General features: G+C 45.7%; 1 protein-coding gene across 1 annotated transcript in view; it reads right to left on the bottom strand.

The window, feature by feature from the left end:
• Positions 1-19,605, bottom strand: part of ALK (ALK receptor tyrosine kinase) — a 735,395-nt gene that overhangs the window by 315,798 nt on the left and 399,992 nt on the right. The window contains exon 4 of the mRNA XM_070798938.1: positions 12,052-12,253. Within this exon, the coding sequence (XP_070655039.1) occupies positions 12,052-12,253 (202 nt within the window). The remainder of the gene's footprint in view (positions 1-12,051; positions 12,254-19,605) is intronic.

Raw genomic sequence — 19,605 nt, 5'->3', positions numbered from 1 at the left:
CTAACCTTTTTCCATTACAATTAAAAGAACTGATGATTCCATCACCTATTTCTGCTACTTTACCACAGAAAGAGACCTGAAACCAGCAAGCAGTGAGGGGTAGGATTGGAGGAGAGCTTCACAAATGAGCAATCACAGGAATCTAAGACCACATTCTTTAGTTAGACTTACTATGACCTTCTGCAGGGCCAGACATAATGTTTTCTAGTTCCTGTTCTCAGGACTGCCTGCTCTCCAAAATGTGCTTCTTCTGTGGGCTGAGGCCTTAGAACTTTGCCCTTGATTTTGGATGGGAAGGATTACATATATACCATAGAAAATATGTAACTGGGCATATCAAAGGTTAATCATCACATATATATAATAATGTATTCTCAATTATTGGTGTTAGGGAAGCTCACTGCACAGTGTTTGGGAGTATCAACTGTGGAGCTGGACGACTTGGGTTTGAATATGAGATGTGTGACTCTGGCCAAGTTACTTAACCACACTGAGCTTCAGCTCCCTCCACGATAAAATGGCTCTTAGAATAATGCCCGATACCACACAGGAAGCACGAAGTAACTATTCCTCTCTCTCCTGGTTATGGCCTGTGTGTGCTCCCTGCCCCCATCCCCAAATTCCTATGTTGAAATCTACCCCCCAGAGTGGTAGTAAGAGGAGACGGGGCTTTTGGGTAGTGGATCGGGTCATGAGGGTGAAGGCCCTATGAATGGGATTAGTGAGCGCTCTTATCAAGAGGTCCCAGAGAGCTCTCTTGCCCCTTCGGCCACGTGAAGACAGAGAGAAGGCACCAACTATGAACAAGGAAGGGAGACCTCTTCCTGCTGACACCCTGATCTTGGACTTCCAGACTCCAGGGAAAGTGAAAGTCGCTCAGTCGTGTCCGACTCTTTGCAATCCCATGGAATTCTCCAGGCCAGAATACTGGAGTGGGTAAGCCTTTCCCTCCTCCAGGGGATATTCCCAAGCCAGGGATCGAACCCAGGGCTCCCACATTGCAGGCAGATTCTTTACTAGCTGAGCCCCAAGGTAATCCCCCAGACTTCGGAACTGTACAAAATAAACTTCTGTTGTTTATAAACTGCCCAGTCAGTGGTATTTTGTTACACTGGCTCAAACAAGGACTAAAATTTTCCATTTCATCATCATTATTACTATTATACAAATTAAGAGGAATGCTGGAAGAGAGGTGAGCCCCTACTCAGGCTGCCAGGGTGCCTGCTCATCCCTGCCCCCCACCAGCAGCCTCACTCTTCCTCTGTCCTCTGTGTGTTGGCACTCAGGAAGAAGCCAGCTGTGAAAGGGCACCAGATCCCTGTCAACCAGTGGAGAGACAGGGCTGCAGCTGGACTGCCACAGGGCCACAGGGCCAATGCCACTCTGGGGACCCTAAAGGGCTTCTCAGAGGAGGAGACACTAAACTGGCTGCAGAAGAATGAGTAAGGACCTCTGGTGGAGAACAGGGTGGAGGGCAATCCGTGAGGAACAACCTGCCCAAGCTATTCTTCTTGCAAAGAGAAAGGAGAGGAAGGAGGATGACAAGAGAGGTCTGAAATTGGAGCCAACAGCAGCCAAAATCATAAGGCTGGCCCAGAGAAGACAACTGAGCTGGCTCTGATGGGAGAAGGGGAGTGGTCAGGTGCACACCAATAGGAAGGCATTCCACACAAATCGGGCATGTGTGCCGAGGCCTGGTGATGTGCTGGGGCCACAGGATCACTTGGCCACCCCGCACCACCCCACCCCTCGCCCCAGGTCTCTGTCTCTCGGAGTGCCTGACTTCCATGTGTGTGTCCCACTGGCTTGTGTGGAAGCAGAACCCAACCCCTCCCCACCGAGGCAGTCTCCAAACACAGAAGTCTCTGGACCCCACCCCCACCCCACCTCTTCTTGCGGCAAACATCCTGTTGCTGCTGCTGCTGCTGCTGCTCCTAAGTCACTTCAGTCGTGTCCGACTCTGTGTGACCCCATAGACGGCAGCCCACCAGGCTCCCCCGTCCCTGGGATTCTCCAGGCAAGAACACTGGAGTGGGTTGCCATTTCCTTCTCCAATGCATGAAAATGAAAAGTGAAAGTGAAGTCACTCAGTCGTGTCCGACTCTTTATCCTGTTTCAAGTGCTCAAAAGATTTCGCCCTGGGTCCAGGCACTTCTCACTTTCTCTTTCCCTCTGGTATGATCTAAAGAGAGTCCACATGTGCAACTATTTTCCGCCTCAGCACAAGTGGATTTCAGGGGACAAGCTCTTCACCAGCACCCCTGTGGCACTGGCGCACACACCCATCACAGCATCAGATCTGTCCCTTGTCGTCCAACACCAAACCTCACTCTGAGGCCTTGAAGGCAGGAAGAGCCACCAGAGTCCAACCAGTGCCTGGGATAGAGTAAGACTTGTAAACATTTGCTGCCACAGTGCATGATGGAAGGAATGTGTCAATTCTCTGACACCACTGGTGTATCACCTAATTCCTCCATCTATTTTTAATATCTCCCTCCCCACTGGGAAGTGGTAAGTACTTGGTAAACACTCCTGAGATGAGAAGTGATTGTTTTTATGCATTTTGATTTCTCTTTGTATACAACATATATTTATCATTATGGGATTTGCCAGGATGCCATTCTGACAAGCCGAGGGGTTTATAGGTATTCACAATTCTCTTATCTACCTAGTGTTCAATCCATCAAATATCCAGGGCAGAGTGGAAAAACGAAAGCAACCAGCTCAAAAGAGCCCCACTACAAGCCTTGGGCTGTCAAATCTCGAAGGTCAAAGCTGGCAGAAGCCGATGGTCTTTTCATTTATTTTTCTTGACGCTCATCAATGAAGGCAATCGTGAGTAAAAGTTGTACCTGCCAGGAAAGGAATTGTCCTTTGTACTTGGTGGCAACCTTCACAGTTGAGGTGCATTCTGACAGCTGCTTCCCGAACCCCAGGGAGAATCACACATCTATCCCTGGGTGTGGGCAGAGGGTGGGGAGAAGCACTTTTTATCTTTTCACTGATTGGAGACTCTTCTTTGATCTTGGCCTGGACTTTTAACTTTTAGAGCTTAGATTTAGGAAGACTCGCATCACGGAACTACCGTAAACTGATCTGGTATCTGTTCACCTAACACAGAATATCTTCTGTGTTCTAGATGCTGTGCCAGGCACTGCAAGGAAAAGATGTGCAAACCAAGGATCTAGCTTCAGGGTGTGTAGCCTAGAGCCAGATGACCAAATATCAGGTGAGATTTTCCTGACTGATTTCCTCAGAGCCAGGTGTGATACAAGGGTTCACCTGCAAGGCTTCCTTGGGGGAAATAACATGAGATAAAAAAATGAGGCAGAAGATCTGTGTTCCCCACTGTGTGTTACCCACGACTATGGGCAAATCACTGAACGTCTTTGAGATTCAGTTTACTTATCTGTAAAATGAGGGTAACAACATATAAGGCACAGATTGTAGTGAAGATGAAATGAGTGGGTGGATGTTGATGTACTTTGTACCCTCAACATGCACAGGGCAGATACTTACTGCGAATACTGACAACATAGTGTCTACCTCCTAAGAACACAGAGGAGTGCCGTGGTCCTGCTGTTAATCTGAAGATGAGATGAGAGTCAACATATGACATTCTGAAGATCAAGAGGCATGGTGGATAGTGTGTGGATAGAGGGTGGATGGACGCATGAAAGTATGCATGGGATGGAGACCCCCTCTGACTCTAAAAGGTCAGGCTTTCTCCAGTCCACGGTGTATTCTTCTCAGTCTCCAAGGCCTTGAACACCACAGTCCTTTTGGAGAAAGAATAACACATGTGTCCTGAGAAGACCCACCAGAGGAGACCAGACCCATCCATGACCTGGGATACATAGTTTTCCCAGCTTGGGGGTGCACAGCAGGCAGGATCAGGCCAGGCTTAGACAGCCTTGTCACTAGCATTTCTCCCCATAAGGGGGAGAAAAATGACTGTCCACCCTGCACAGAAGTCCATCTCACCTCTCCAAGCTTTCTTTTTTTAATTTTTTTCTTAGCATTTAGTAAATAGTTATAGAAAGCCACCTGTTTATGTGATGACGCAAGTCAAGCTGAGATGTTAGCTGTCATTACTAATTCTTGATGCACATCAGAATCCCAGTGGCACTCTTTAAAAATACTTATGCTCATGCCCCTTCCCAAGACTAAAATCAGAATCAATTGGAATGGCCTTTAGCCATATGGATTTTGTAAACTGTGTACTTATGATTTGTACCCCCAAATCTTGAGACCTACCATTTCAATGGCTTAAGGTCCATATGCTAGAGAAAACTAGCATTTTAGTTGTTGCTTCAATATTACTACTCAAAGGGGTGAGAAATATGATAAATCCAGGCATAGTTAGTGGGACTGGTACTTTGGGGTACCACCTAGGTCATACCGAGGGGTATGAAACTGATAACCTTGGCCCATCTCACAACCACTCTCCCCAAATGCTGAGCAGTCTGGAGGAAGGCTGGCCCACCTTTATAGGAGCAATTGGTAGGGGATGAGGGGAACACCCACTCCACATTATTTAATTTAACTTCACAACCACCCTATGAGGTGGTTCAGTTACTACCATCACACAGAGAGGAAAGCTGAGGCTCCAGAGACTAGCCTCAGAGCACACTGAGTGTGTGTGCTGGGGGAGGGGGTGCCTCCCTGCGCTCCTAGGACTGGAGTCTCACAACTGCCTCTGCTCGAGAGTTCCCAGCTGCATGACTGTTCCCATGACACCGTGACAGGGCTGAGTGTGAGTTTTAAGGCTTTTAAAAATTATCTTTAAAGCCTTTGAATGGCTCTCTCTTTTTAGTGTAAATCACCCGGACATTAAAGCCCTTATTGTATATTTATTAGTGTGTTATTCAGACCAAGGGGGAAAAGAGAGAAGCTGACACTACGAATGACTTTGAAAGCGAGAAGAAGCGGGGCCTGAAATTAAATCACTGTGACAGTGCCACTCGAGGGCATCAATTTCAATAAATGATCACCTTTTGTTCACTCCTGGTCCCGTTTGTCATGCGGGCAGGATGCGAGGAGAACTTTGCCCGGGACGCTGAGTACCACAGGCCTCTAATTTCCTCACGCTGGCCAGGCCTGCCACAGTGCCCTGAACCAACTGAAGGTACGCCCAGCAAGGCTGAGCAGAGGCCGTCGGGCATCCTTTCAGAGGCAAATGCCCTGTGTCATCTTTCCACACTGCGCTTCCCCGCTCCTGCCCCTCGCTCAGCCTCCTGAGACCATCCAGTATATTTATAGGGAAATCCAGGTTTCTGTACAAAAGTGGTGAAAGGTCTCTGTGGGTCAGTAGTAGGTAACTGTATTGTGTGCCAGACTAGTGGGCCCATAAAGCAGACTCTATCACTTTCTGCTCCCCTGTCCTGACTGGCAACCTGAGGCAGGGGTGCTTGCATTGTGCGATGGAGGAAGGGGAGGCAGCGGTGAAATCTCCACTTCAGGAGGGAGGAAGCTGAGGCCGGGAAGGCGGTGGTTGTTCTATTACCACACTGCAAACTAGCAGCTAGGACTGAGGGCTCACCCCTGACGCCCAGCAATCAATATTGCTTTGGGTTAAATTCCTTTGGCAGGTCTTCCATTGGGACTGTTTCTGGTTTTAAAGCTGGGATCTTTAGTCAGAACCAATCGGTTTAAATAAACATGGCAGCCGTGTGGGTACCCAGCACAGACGTGAGTTCTTCTTCAACTGAGAGGGGAGTGCAGATTTTAATCTCAGGGCAATGAGGTTGAGGACTTCTTGATTGAGATTTTCTGTTTAGCTGGGAAACAGACAAATGGAAGCACTGGAGGATGGGGCTCTGGGGCCCAACACGGGCGTGGGTCCTGGCTTTGCCAGGAGCCTGCACTTTGACCTTTATCACATCTCATCAGGCATTGAGCCCTGGCTTCCCACATCAGGAAATCAACGAGACAGATGGAACTCAAGTCTCCTCTGAGTGTAGGGGTTAAGCTCCCACAGATAGGTGAAGTTCTGTGCTGTGGAGAATCTTATTTCTCTGCTACCCTCTGGAATGAGTCTCATTCGTGTTGTGAAAAGGCCCTGATGGCTTATCTTGGCTCAAGCCCAGGTATCATCAAATCCTTTAGGTTTAAAACATCTTTTCAAGTATTAGTAATTCAAAAGATTGGCAACTTCTATCCCCCCAGGCCCAATTCTTCCCTCCACACACTGTAGTTCTGGTCACACGTAAGAAAAGTCCCCAGATACCCAGGGCTGCAGGAGAAAGCTGTATGCGCGAGGAGGAAGGCAGACTTGTGACAGATGTCATGGAAGCAGTCTTGGAGAGTCGCTCTTACAGTCTGAGACACCACCAACCCTTGGGCTTGTGTTCTTGAGTCCAAGAAGCTGCTGATTTTACATTGCCAATTGCTGCTGGACAGACTGCTCTTTCTAAAACAGCTTTCAGTTGAAAGGCAGGGGAGCACAGGAGAAGAAGGAACTGAGATGCCTGTGCTGGCTTTCCTGGACAGTGGTCTTAGCTCAGCCTCTTAAAATTTCTGGGCCCTAATTTAAAAACATCTGCATAAGCATCTGCTGTTGCTGTTGAACTTGTGTCTTCCTTACTGAACTGGATGCTTCTTGAAAGAAAGCCTTTGTCATCTCCGGCTGTGTATTCCCAGCACCAATGATACAGGTGGCACTCCATCCATGGTGCTTACATGAATTATAAACTGAGAAGGATCTATTAATGTATCAAGTATCTACTACAGTTGGGCACCGTGTGCGCCATTCTCCTCATGCCATTCCAGTTTGTTGTTCAGTTGCTCAGTCATGTCTGACTCTATGCAACCCCATAGACTGCGGCACGCCAGTCTCCTCTGTCCTTCACTACCTCCCAGAGTTTGCTCAAACTGACATCCATTGAGTCAGTAACACCATCCAACCACCTCATCCTCTGCTGCTCCCTTCTCTTTTTGCCTTCCATCTTTCCCAGCATAAGGGTCTTTTCCAGTGAGTTTGTTCTTTGCATCAGGTGGCCAAAATACTGGAGCATTTCACAGTATACCATGTTAAATAGGTATTATATTCGTTCAATTCACAGAACTCTGTGGCCTCTAATTTCCAGTTAGGATGTCCTCTGCCTGCTAGATTCTGCAGTCAGCGGGGTTGGGCAGTTTGACAGCCCATTTCTCTGCTTCCTTGAGTCTGTGGCCTTTCTGGCTGGGAAGATGAGCAGATGAGCAGGCCAGGCATTCATTGTCGGCTGTCCCCTGGGAGACTCCGGGCAAAGCCTGACTGTCTTGGCAGACTCAGGCGTTCTCGCCCTGTGAATCATTTAGATCTCACACACTCTGCTGCTGCTGCTTTCCAGGCGACTGGGAGGGGAGCATCTGTTGGGATTCCCCAACCGCTGCCCCTGCTTCCTGTGCCTCCTCGCAGGCTGCCGCCCCGCTGGTGTTGCACTGAGTGGTCTCCCAGGGACTTGCTGGCCTCTGACTTGTCGTTCCTCTGAGTCAGGCTCTCCCGAGTCGACAGTGTTATGACAACTTCCTCCCTTGTTACTACAAATGCTGACTGTTGTTTTCCCAGCAGCGTTCCCCAACCACCGTGTTCTGTTCTGAGAGGAAGCCAGCCTTATCCGTAGTCATCACTGTCATCACCACCACGATTTCACCATGTCCCCCTCACTGCATTGATCACTGGGCTCCTGGGGTCATCTCTGACATTATAGGGAACAAGCTTCCAGCAAGGCAAACTGCCAAGGATCCCCAAATCAAAAGATTCTTGAGAGTGGCACTGACCTCATAATCAGAAAACAGATGAGTTGCAATCCTGTGTGATCCCAAATTGTAAGCAGAGTGGAGTAGATCAGGGTATTAAGTAAATGGCCTCTTACATGTGTTTCCTGATCAGAGTGTACAAAACCCTTCACATCCTTAACTGCACGGACCCCACATGACTATGTGAGAAGGGCAGCACCATCACTCCCACTTTACAAATGGTAAATCTGAGGCTTAGGTAGGGATGGAATGTGCCTGAACTCATAGAGCTCATTCATGAAATATCCTTTCACAAACCATCAAGGTTGGCTTTCCACATCTCCAGCACCTCTATGGTCCTAACAAATACAAAATACCCAATAAATGACTGTTCATTGAACTGACAATTGAATAGTGACATAGGACTTAAATTCAAGACTTTGATTCACAGAACATTATTATTATTATTTTTGCTGCACTACTGTGGTTCAATTGAGCTCTTGCAGCAATGGGTGAAAACAATCTAGAGTCAGCCTGATGAGGTTCAGATGCCCTCCACCCTGTCTAGTCAGTGACCTTGGACAAGTTATTTGGCTTCACTCAATTTCCTCATCTGTGAGATAGAAGATAGTAACACAGTACCTGTGTTGTTGAGTATTAAATAAGAAAACACATTTAAAGTGCATAGCAGTGATTGGCATAATTAGTGCATAATTAGTGTTAACAAGTTACTACTCAAGGGTGGGAATGGGCCTTATATGTCTGTGAAACCCAGGACTTGGCACAGCGGCTGGAACATACACACGCCTGCCAACACTGACACATATGTGACGGGAAGCAAGTCCTTTACCCCTCCTGGCCTCAGTTCCCAACACTTGTGAACTGACATGGTGGGACCAGGTAAATTCCAGTGTTCTTCCCCACTCTAAAATGCTCCATTTCAGAGGTCTCAATGGGACAGTTTTGCCCCCCAGGAGACATCTGGCAATGTCTGGAGACATTTTTGTTGTCATAACCTGGGGAGGTGCTACTGGCATCTAGTGGGTAGAGGCCTTGGAAGGCGGGGGCCACGCTCAGGACAGTGCCCACAAGAAGAACTGTCTGGCCCCAGATGTCAATAGTATCGAGACTGAGCAAACCCAGATCCAGCTGGACGTGAACAGCTAGAGTTCTCTGAATTGATGGAAAGGGCCTGTGGCCTGCAGCTTGCCAGGGTGCCCAGGGAAGCACCCTCAGGGCTGGCTCAGGTGTCTTTAATTTAAACCAGAATCACTCTTATCATCAAACTCCAAAATGACTCTGCCACGGCTAGGAGAGAACATTGTGGCACAAGACTCACGGAGCCTGGCCTGAGGCAAAGCCCCTAGGATGCAGGGGCAGCCCTACCAAAGCCAGGGTCAGTGGGCTTGCCCATCACCCCTGCAGCATTTCCCTTGCCTCAGCTCCCTCCCTCCAGGGGACAGATGACTGCCAGTGATCAAGGAGTCATGCTGGGAAGAAAATGCTTTGGCCTGCGAAATGGACACAGAAATGGCAGCCTCAGGGAAAGGTCACAGCCTCCTGCATTGTGCAGTATTGGTCTCTGTGTTCTCACCACATATGGAGGGAAGGTCACCATTACATGCCCCCCGGATCTTCAAAGAAGCTGCTGCTGCTGCTAAGTCGCTTCAGTCATGTCCGAATCTGTGAGACCCCATAGATGGCAGCCCACCAGGCTCCACCATCCCTGGGATTCTCCAGGCAAGAACACTGGAGTGGGGTGCCATTTCCTTCTCCAATGCATGAAAGTGCAAAGTCAAAGTGAAGTCCCTCCATCGTGTCCGACTCTTTGAGACCCCAAGGACTGCAGCCTACCAGGCTCCTCCATTCATGGGATTTTCCAGGCAAGAGTACTGGAGTGGGTTGCCATTGCCTTCTCTGTCAAAGAAGCTAGCTTGTCTCTTTTCGCAAAGTTCCTTCACTTCCATCTCCTCTTTCGCAAACTCATCGGTTCTCCCTGAATTCCTGCCGAGAGGCTATGGGTTTCCCAGAAAGAGGAGAAATGACCCAGAAAGACCCCAAATGAAGAAAGGGGAGAACTGAAGTCTTGTTTAGGTTACTATAAATAGGCTGCCGATCTCCTCTTTGTCTCAGTTTTCCTGTCTGTTAAATGAGCAGAGACATTATTTTGCCAACAAAGGTCTGTCTAGTCAAAGCTATGGTTTTCCCCATAGTCATGTACAGATGTGAGAGTTGGACTATAAAGAAAGCTGAGAGCCAAAGAATTGATGCTTTTCAACTGTGGTTTTGGAGAAGACTTGAGAGTCCCTTGGACGGCAAGGAGATCCAAACAGTCCATCCTAAAGGAAATCAGTCCTGAATATTCATTGGAAGGACTGATGCTGAAGCTGAAACTCCAATACTATGGCCACTTGATGCAAAGACCTGACTCATTTGAAAAGACCCTGATGCTGGGAAAGATTGAAGGCAGGAGGAGAAGAGGGTGACAGAAGATGAGATGGTTGGGTGGCATCACCGACTCAATGGACATGAGTTTGAATGAACTCCAGGAGTTGGTGATGGATAGGGAGGCCTGGCATGCTGCAGTCCATGGGGTTGCAAAGAGTCAGACATGACTGAGTGACTGAACTGAACTGAACTGAAATGGGACCTCAGATGATAGTTATGAGCACAGGAAGATAAAGAGGGGATGGCTTTTTGTAAGCCCCCACAGCGAGTCACACCAAGGAGCAGTCATCTTCCTGAGGATGCTGGACAGGGACCAGGCCCTGCTACTTAGGAAGTGCTGAAGTCCTGCGGCATTTGTCCCCTTGCAGGCATGCATGTTCTCAGCTGGCATTTCAGGGAGACCCCAAACTCCAGGTCCCCCTGTGACATCAGTGAGTCCTCTACCCGCTCCCCACTCCTCCAGCACTTTAACAGATTGATAGCCTGAAGTCCCAGCAGCACCAGGCAGCACTCTCTGGACTCTGCCAGGCTTGGTGGGGCAGGAATGGTGAGCAGAAGGCAAAATAAATAGCTCATGGGGCTGGGCAAACACATACAGGATGGCACTGCGGCTGAGGCCACCACCAGCCCCACTCATGGATGGGAGACTTTGCCATCTGGTATTCTCACAAGAAAGGGAGGCTATGATGGAGGAAGGCGTGCCCATGGCTCACCCCTAACACCTGGCATTCTTGATTTCTTATGAACACAGCAAGAAACACTTGGTGGCCGGGCCCCTCCCAGTCAGGCCAACGAGACATTTCTGAGGCAAGAAGATGCATGCGAGTTTCGATATGAGGAGAACATCCTTTCTGAAGCCAAGATTTCATTCCTGCTGGGACAGTAGTAGCAGTTCTTTGAAACACAAATAAATACAGATGGGCCAGTAGCAGGGGGAGTAGGGTGAAGCCTTTCAAGAAATGAGTAAGAGGCTGTATAGTTTTATTGGAATGGTGGTAGGTAGGCTCTTCCCACTGACCCAGTATAGCACAGAGGTGGAGATGGGTAACATCACTGTTCAGTTGGAGTCTCTCCGAAAGATATTTTCTTAGAGGAAAGTTAAGCCCTGTAAGTTTAGCTAGAAATGTGAGGTCAACTAGCACACATGCCTCTCTCACTCTTGTTGATTATCAGAGCAGGGACCCCTCAAAGCTGGGGTCTTATGGAATGAGAAGAAAGGCAAGCGCAGAGATTCCCTTGTTCAAGTTTGCTTCCCAGAGTCACCGTTTCTAGAGGCCCGACAGATCACTGAGGAAGCAAGTGAGTATGTCCAGGAAGCTTAAGTTCAATGACAAGGGTACTGGGTATGACATCAGTGCTGTGAAGCCTTGCTGTGAAGCCTGTCTTACTCCTCTCCTCAATCGGCACCGTGCGGCAGCCCTGATCTCTTCCACCGTGGGGTCCCGCACTGCTGTGGGACTGCTCAGGCAGCCACAAAGGTTTGCTCTTTCCCTTCCTGCCAAAGTTCCCCTGGTAAAAACCAGTTTCCAGCATATTAAATTACTTTCATTTTGGCCTTTTAACACTCCCCTTGGCTGTTTTCTTCTTGGCTCCATCTGGACTTTGGGAAACGAATATCTTTAATACCCACTCATTAAATGTCCACTCTGCCAGCTGGTCCTCTGGCCTCTGGAAGGACCGCCAGCCTGGGCAGCCAGAGGGCCCCACAGATCAGTGCCCGAGACACCACCCAGGGAATAATAGCAGTAATGGCTCAATCTGGACCCTACCCGTTAAAGGACGATTGTGAGTTTTAAGTAGATGTCATAGAGTCTGGAAATTTGTAGCCAAAAGCCACATCTCCATTCACATACTGGATTTGGGACACGGGGAAGGACTCACCCATGCTTTCCTGGAGTGGGTGCCAGGAGGATCTCTCTTCCAGCCTCGTTGTGGGGCAGCAGCTGAGCGACGTACCTGCCCGATGGCTGCAGGTGCCGATGCACCGAGACGGCCAGCCGGCAGTGCTCGCTGCTGCTCCTCATCCACGGGCTCAGGATCGTGTGCTTGGAGTTTGCCGAGGTGTTGAGGAGGAGGAAGGCACCTGCCAAGAGACATGGAGAGTGAGTCTGCAGTGTGTCCAGATGAGAGGACCAGCATCAGCTCTGTGGTGGGATTAGAGAGATCAACGGCATTAGAGTCAACGATGCTGGAAGTCTTCCTCCAGCCTCTCACCTTCTTCACACAGCCAATCTCTTCCTTGCTCTCTTAGGCTGTTTCCATAAAAAGTAAAGCCTCAGGCAAAGATAGTGATCTGGGACTTATTATCAGGAAGACCGAGCTTCTCACCTCAGCTTCCCTACTGACTAGTTCTGTATCTTATCTTTGAATCTCAGGTTTCTCGTCTGTAACGAGGACAGCCTAAGAGAGTCCCTCACTCCATATATGATCCCAGAGTGGAGCCAGGGTATCAGTTCCACCTCATAAACCTCCATGTGTGGTATCTCCAAACCTCACAAACCAGGACACTCTGGGGCATCTCAGGCCACCCAATGGGTCACAGTTTAAATCTGAGCTGACCTGAGTTCTTCATATGACACTCAAGCCAACTTCAGACTAAACTGATATCTGTTGGACAATTCAGAGTTTCTGAGGAATGTTTGGGTTGGCTCCAGGCTGTCTAATAGTTATGACCAGTTCAAGATTTTCTTTGTGTGGCTTATTTTGGTCACTTATTTTGTAGCCAAGATCATGGCTACAACTTCTTTGCTTACTAGCTAAGTGATCTAGAGCAAAGCATTAACTTTTTCTTGTTTCAGTTTCCTCATGTATAAAAATGGCATGGGAAGGGTTGGCCAAACTCAATAATCTTTTTTTTTTTTTTTAATAATCTTTTAAGACCCATTTCAGCCCCTTAGTCTATGAATCATGTGAATCTGCAACTATTCTCCACAAAGAGAGCCCTACAAATCCATCCTGGTGCCATGTCTGTGGCAGAGTTTCCCTCTGGGGCAAGCCAACCCTAATACCAGCAGCACAGGCCAAGTGACCTACACAAAACCTGTGTTTATGGGGATTACTGTTGGCATAAAAGAACAGCATTATTTTATTGTTCCTGGTATTCCTTCTGATGCATTAATATCACTCGCCACACTTCTCCATTGAAGTTTTGGACCATTAGATGCTGCTCCTTTTGCAGTGAAAGCCTGTCTCATAAGATCCTTGATTTCTCCTGTGGGAACCAGCTAACGGGTATTCAGCTTCTTTAACCACCCCCAGCACATAGAATTAGTCTCCTTCACAGATAACCCAATTTATCGAGTAGGCAAAGGAACCATACTTTTTGTTGATAAAGAATGATATGGAGGAAAGAAAGGGATTTCTACCAGAAGCTAAGTATTTCCAAGGACACATATTGTGTCAGGAATTTGGAGAGTTGCTATATTTTAGAAGTAGATAAATATGACTTCTAGTTACAATCAGGATGAAGTCAGCACAAGACTGTTTCTGAATCAGGGACACGGGTCAGTACTGGAAACTGAACCCTCTGTAATTAGTGGGAAGTTTTCAGCATGGTGCACGGGCCTTTAAAAAGTGCTTTTTGACCCTCAGTAAATAATCTGTATTATTATCCTATTTTACCATGGGGAGACATTCTTGTTACGGGCACAGAGGTTAAAAAAAAAATAATAATTAGAATCAAAGACTCAGAAAGCACTTTAATTTGATCCAATGTAATGCCCTTGCTTTTCTAGAGAAGCAGACTGGAGATCGGAAGTGGGAAATAACTTGTATAAAGTCTCAACTTGAAAGTCCAAACCAGATTCCAGGTCTCTGAACTCCTAATCAAGGCTCTTTAAACCTTGCATCTTTCTCATTGCCCCACTGTATTCTTTATCCTAAAATGAAATGTAACCAGAGTGCCTTGTGGCCAAGTTGTATAACGCAGGAGCCAAGAGGGGTGGGACAGGAGAAAGACAGGCAGATGGGTGCTGGACCAAATCCATTTGTTCATTGGCCTCTTTACTCACTCCTTTCTGCCCTCAGATTTCATTTATTGGATGCCTACTTTGAGCAAACATCCAAGCACTGGCTCTGCCCTGGGGACACAGACATGAGTCAGACACAGTTCTGGACTTCAAGGAACTCTAGGTCCCATAGGGGTGATGAGACGTCTGCACTAACTTTAATCAAAGGTAGAGGTTATAGAGTCATAAGACACATACAGACAAAGTACTTTGGAAGGCTCCACAAAAGATATTAGGTTCAGCTGGGAAGATTCATAAAGAAGATGATCTTTGAGCTAGGTCTTTAAAGGAGAGAAAAACAAAGATATTGGCAGAAATGGCTATGCAAAATTTGAGAGGAAGAGGAGTCAAGGCAGAAATGCAGAAAATGTGTCATGGCATTTGGATGCAGAGTGGGGCACATGAAGAGAAGGCTGAGAAATAAGGAAGGCTGGTGCATGTGGGCCAGACCACAGAGAACATTTCATTTCCAGCTGAAAGTGTTCAACTATACTTTGGACAATAGGGAGCCAGAAAAGATTTTTGAGCAGGATAGGCACCTCATCAGAGTGATGTTTCAGGAAGATTAATCTGGTATGGTGGGGGAGAAGCGGGATCAAAACTGACCCAACCTCATCCTCCACCATCCGTCCACACCAGGCAAGGACAAGACTAAATGCAGATGTGATGTGTTTAGTATGTTACGTTGTAAGCAAAGGTGCTGTGTTAGGGACAACTCTGGGATCTACTGAGGCTTCCAACCATCTGTTCAGAGCAAGTGAGAGCCCTGGAAGTATCTCTGGGGCACAGTCTTGTGGCAGATACTTTGGGGTGCATTCTGAGCTTAGGATGAAACCACACATGCCACATATAAGGGAGCAACGGTAGTGTGTCTGGGTCTGAGACCCTACGCTGGTATTTTTCATTGGGAAAAAGTTGGATTGAAACCAGCTTTTTGAGCTACTGAGAGAAAGAAAGCAGGCAAAATAAAAGAGGTGCTTCCCTTTTTTGTCAGTGAGCACACACTGATGATTGGGTATTAAAGATATTCGTTTAACCCCTGGGAAACTCGAGCTCCCAATAGGAGCAAATCAAGCTGAAGTTGCTGGGGCTTGGGGCTCATCCTCTCCACTGTCCCTCCCTCCTGGATGTGAAACCACATGTAAATTCTGTCCTTGTGATTCAGTACCTCAATAATGAGACTCTTTCAAAGCTGACTGGAAGATGGATTACTTTTCCAGTTCTAATATGTGAGATGATGTTTATATGAATTTTATTTTGTGCAACTGGACTATCAATAAGGGACTGAGCTTAAAGTATTTTCACTCTCAATAAAACTCTATAGTTGAGAGCTATCTCTTCATCAGCAGCTTTCCTCTACCCCTAAAAAATAAAATAAAAGGAAAAAATACATTTCATAAGCTCCTTGGGATATTGTCAGTATAAATCTTTTAAAGTCAGTGAGAATTTATCTCTCCTCTTCCTCTTTCCCATTTCCTGTTTATTTTGCTCAGAATAGCTTGGGGCTATGGGAAGGCTCCTGGGGTCCCTTCTAATTAAGAAGGATGGCCTGGCAGCTCACAGACCTTCTCCCAGAGTGGGCCATAGTGGGTGGAGAAGCAGATCAAAGAGCCCTGCTTACCCGGTGCCACGATTGTGGTTTCCTTATTACGTTATTGTGTTGATGTGTTCAATGATTAAATATGAAATGGTTATTATTTCTACCTCTGGTCACAGGCATAGGGATGTGTCACTCTCATCTAAGCCAGCAGGGCTCAAATTATGAGACAGAAACCAAGGGGCATGAATCTTGAGATCAGACAGACTCTTTTATATTCAGGCTCTATCTCTATTTCATTCTAGGCTTTAGACAAATTATTTAACCTCTTTAAACCTTAGTTTGCTCAGATTTAATATGGCTATAGCCTACCTCCTATGGCTGTCATGGAGATTAAATTGAATTGCATATGTGAAAGTGGCTAGTACAGTGTCTGGCCCTTAGTAGATACGTGATGAATGTTGATTTCCTGCTTTGAGGGGTGTCAATCTGGAGCTCCTTTTATCTATCCCTAAACTTGAAATCAGAAGGACCAAATTTCAGCCCTGGCTCTGCTACTACCAAGGTTTCTTTGTTTGTAAAATGAAAAGGTTGGATAGAATCTCTCTGAGGACCCTTAGAGCTGCAAACTGTCAGTAATTCTATCTGCCTGCCTAGAATATTATTAATCTAAAGGAAACATGTCAAGTCTCCAAGCCCCTAAGTCCTAAAGACTTCTTCTCCTAATTTAGCTCTCTGAGGCTTCTAAACCAACAGTTTCTATCAATTGACCAAATATTCTGTGGACTGTGATTCCCGGTTCTGCTTCCTCTCTTCTAATTTACACGAACGCATCTCTGTGAAGGGCTCCTGACGGAGCATCATTTGTTCTGTAGATGCTTTTGTTACAAGACTGGTACCACCTCTAAATGTTTCATATTTAACACAATGCTTGCCATATGGCAAGCACTCAATGACTACAAATCAAAGTAATTTATACATAAAGCAAGGAGTCAAGTAGTTCAGAGTGGCTTGTAATAATAATAATAATAAAAACTATCCCCAATCATGCTCCTCACACCAAGTCCCAAAAATACTTTTAAGGAATTCTGATGTCTTTGGCCAGCTGCTTTCATGAGTCTAGATATCTGGATTTAGAGTGTTATTTGTTGGTGCAACAACTTTAGGCTCATTAACATTGATGGTACAGTAAGAAAAATGATCCTATCCCCCTTCTATTGGGTTGGTCAAAAAGTTCGTTTGAGTTTTTCCACACGATCTTAATAATTCTTTATTTCTTAAATCCCTTTTTACTTTTTTAAATTACTTTCCTTTTTAACTCTTCATGGCAAATTTATCATTTGTTCCATCAGCTTTACGCAGTATCACCTGACTCTCCTCCCAGGAAGGTGACGCCATTAGCCTTCCTGCTCTTCCAGACTTTTTCACATCCACCTCCTAAAGCATCTGTGTTTTCCTCTATATTGTCAAGGTTGTGTAAGAATGATTAAGTCTTGTGTTTTGCTTACAGGTTGATGCTAAATGTTGAAAATTAATAACAGAGCTTTTTATATTGAAAACTATATACATATTTTCACTGCAGTGAACAAAGGTTATATTTATAAATGTCTTTATTGGTCCAGTAATACATCCCATTCCACAAAGAATGTTTCTAATATCAAGATGAAATGAATATTCATTCTCTCTCTCTTGGTCTTAACATTGTCACCTGTCAAAATTGTGGCACATTATGATTTGCCTTATATTTGAACCAGGAGTCTCCTGTGCAGTTTGTTTTTCCAGAAATTTCTGATTGCTTTTCTCTTTTATTTATTTTCTATCTGCCTTTTGCACTATATCACTAATGCTTCTACAAATTCCTTAAAAAATCTCTCCCTTTTTCTCGAAGACCCTGACTTTATGTTTTTAATTTATACCAGTTGTTTTCTGGGCCTCCAGTACAGCTATTATTCTGGAATTTCTTTTCACTGGGTCTCTTCCATTAGTCCCACCATTCTAGGAAATTTCCTCAGGGGAAAACTTTTTTGAAAATCTTTGACTATCTCCAATATTTTTATTTTGTTTTCACACTTGGTTGATAGATTGTTTGGCTATAGTTTCCAGATTAGAAGTTTTGCTTCAGAAATTTAGAGGTCTAGCTTTAGTATTGTTGAGCATCTGTGTGACTGAGGTGAAATCTGACGCTGGTTTTACTGTAATTTCTTTATGGTCAATCTGTTTGTTTTTCCTTTGGAAGCCTTCAGGACCTTTCTTTAACACTGATGTGCTTGAATTTTGGTACAACGGATCTAGGAATGGATCTCTATAAAAATTCTGCCGTGACATTTGGTGGGCTCTTTCAATCTGAAAATACATTTCTTTCTTTCATTTCTGGTAAATCTGTTTCATTATTTCTCTGATATTTTCATTGCCCTCTTCTCAGTCTTAAATCTTTCTGAAGACATTTATCTCTCAAGTTAACTTTTTAGCTACTTTATCTTTGTTTTCTCTGGGGTCAGTTTTTTAATGTTGATATTTCTTTTTCATTCTGCTGGGCTATCACATGTAGGGTGGTCCTGGCTCAGCCCCTTGTATAGAAACAGGAGAAGCTAGGAGCACTTCTAGAAACTTCTTTACCCATAGTTAGTGCTTGCCCTTCATGTCAGCATTGGCTTGATGGACTGTGGGGAGCAGGCCACCCTGCAGCACCTGCTCCCCAACTCCAGCATCGTGGACTCATCTTCATTCTCTACATGAGCAATGAACACTCCCAAGAGTAGCCCTGGTTTTCTAGGTCCACTTGAATTTTTAGAGAAAAGTCTTTGTTTCTCTCCCTTGGGGTTAGGTATCTTACTAATTTTTCATCTGGTAAAATGGGGTTGAAAGGAAGTGACCATATGAGTTAACACACCCAGAGAAATCACATTCTTCCTCCTGACTCTCATCCTTCCTTCCAGAGAATCACTTATCAGTACCCATTGTGGTGCTTCCCAGCAAAGGAAGACCCCTCCTCTGCTCCTCTGCTCATCTTATTTCCTCTGTCAGCAGCTTCCATCTCCTCTTTGTGCTCTAGAAGTCACTCATAGATCCCCTCCTGTTCTGTTTGCCATTCAAGGTTTATTCCTCCTTTGAATCCTTTATTTTCACTTTAGTGGGATTACAGGAGAGAAGAAGACAAAAGTGTGCTCAGTCCACCATCCGGAACCAGAAGTCTCTTAATCATATTCTTTGCGTGAGAACATGAATAAACAAATGTATGAATGGACAGATTTCTATCTCAATAAACCACCTGATTCTGGCACCACTGGTTAATTGTCTATATTGAAATTAAACTATTAAATCATTATTTCAAGCTATTACTTGATCACGATACCATTTGTATTAGGTGGGGCCTAAGGAATAGCAGAAGTTTATTGGCTGGAATGTGGACAGAAGAAGTGCAACACGGTACAAGGTGTAGCATAGGGAATGATGCCGTGCCATCCCCCAGAGTATGTTCCACAGCACACCAGCCCCACAAGGTGTTAATAGGTATTATGGGAAAGCTCAGGGGTCAAGGAAGGTTGAGGATTATCGGGTTAAACAAAAGTAAACAAGCTCTTTCCTTGTGGGACTTCCTAGAAACTTAATATGCCAATAAGAGTTTTGACTCTTCAAGACTGAAACATAAAACAAAGATTTCCAAAACTCCTTTGGGCACAGAATCTTTTGCTATGGTGTATAATGCACCATGGAATATGCTTTGAAAACCCTCCTCTATTCTATTTGTGCTCTAGAGACCATGTGCAGAAAGCTAGAAAGGAAAAAAATCCATCGTGATAAGAATTAAAGTAGTATAAAAGTGAATAACATATCTCTACCATCTCTTAAACTGTAAAGCTCTGTTTGTATGACTTTCAAACTGTCCTCCCA

This window comes from Bos indicus, chromosome 11 (assembly GCF_029378745.1).
Source record: "Bos indicus isolate NIAB-ARS_2022 breed Sahiwal x Tharparkar chromosome 11, NIAB-ARS_B.indTharparkar_mat_pri_1.0, whole genome shotgun sequence".
NCBI lineage: Eukaryota > Metazoa > Chordata > Mammalia > Artiodactyla > Bovidae > Bos > Bos indicus.
This window is presented reverse-complemented; position numbering and strand designations above follow the sequence as displayed.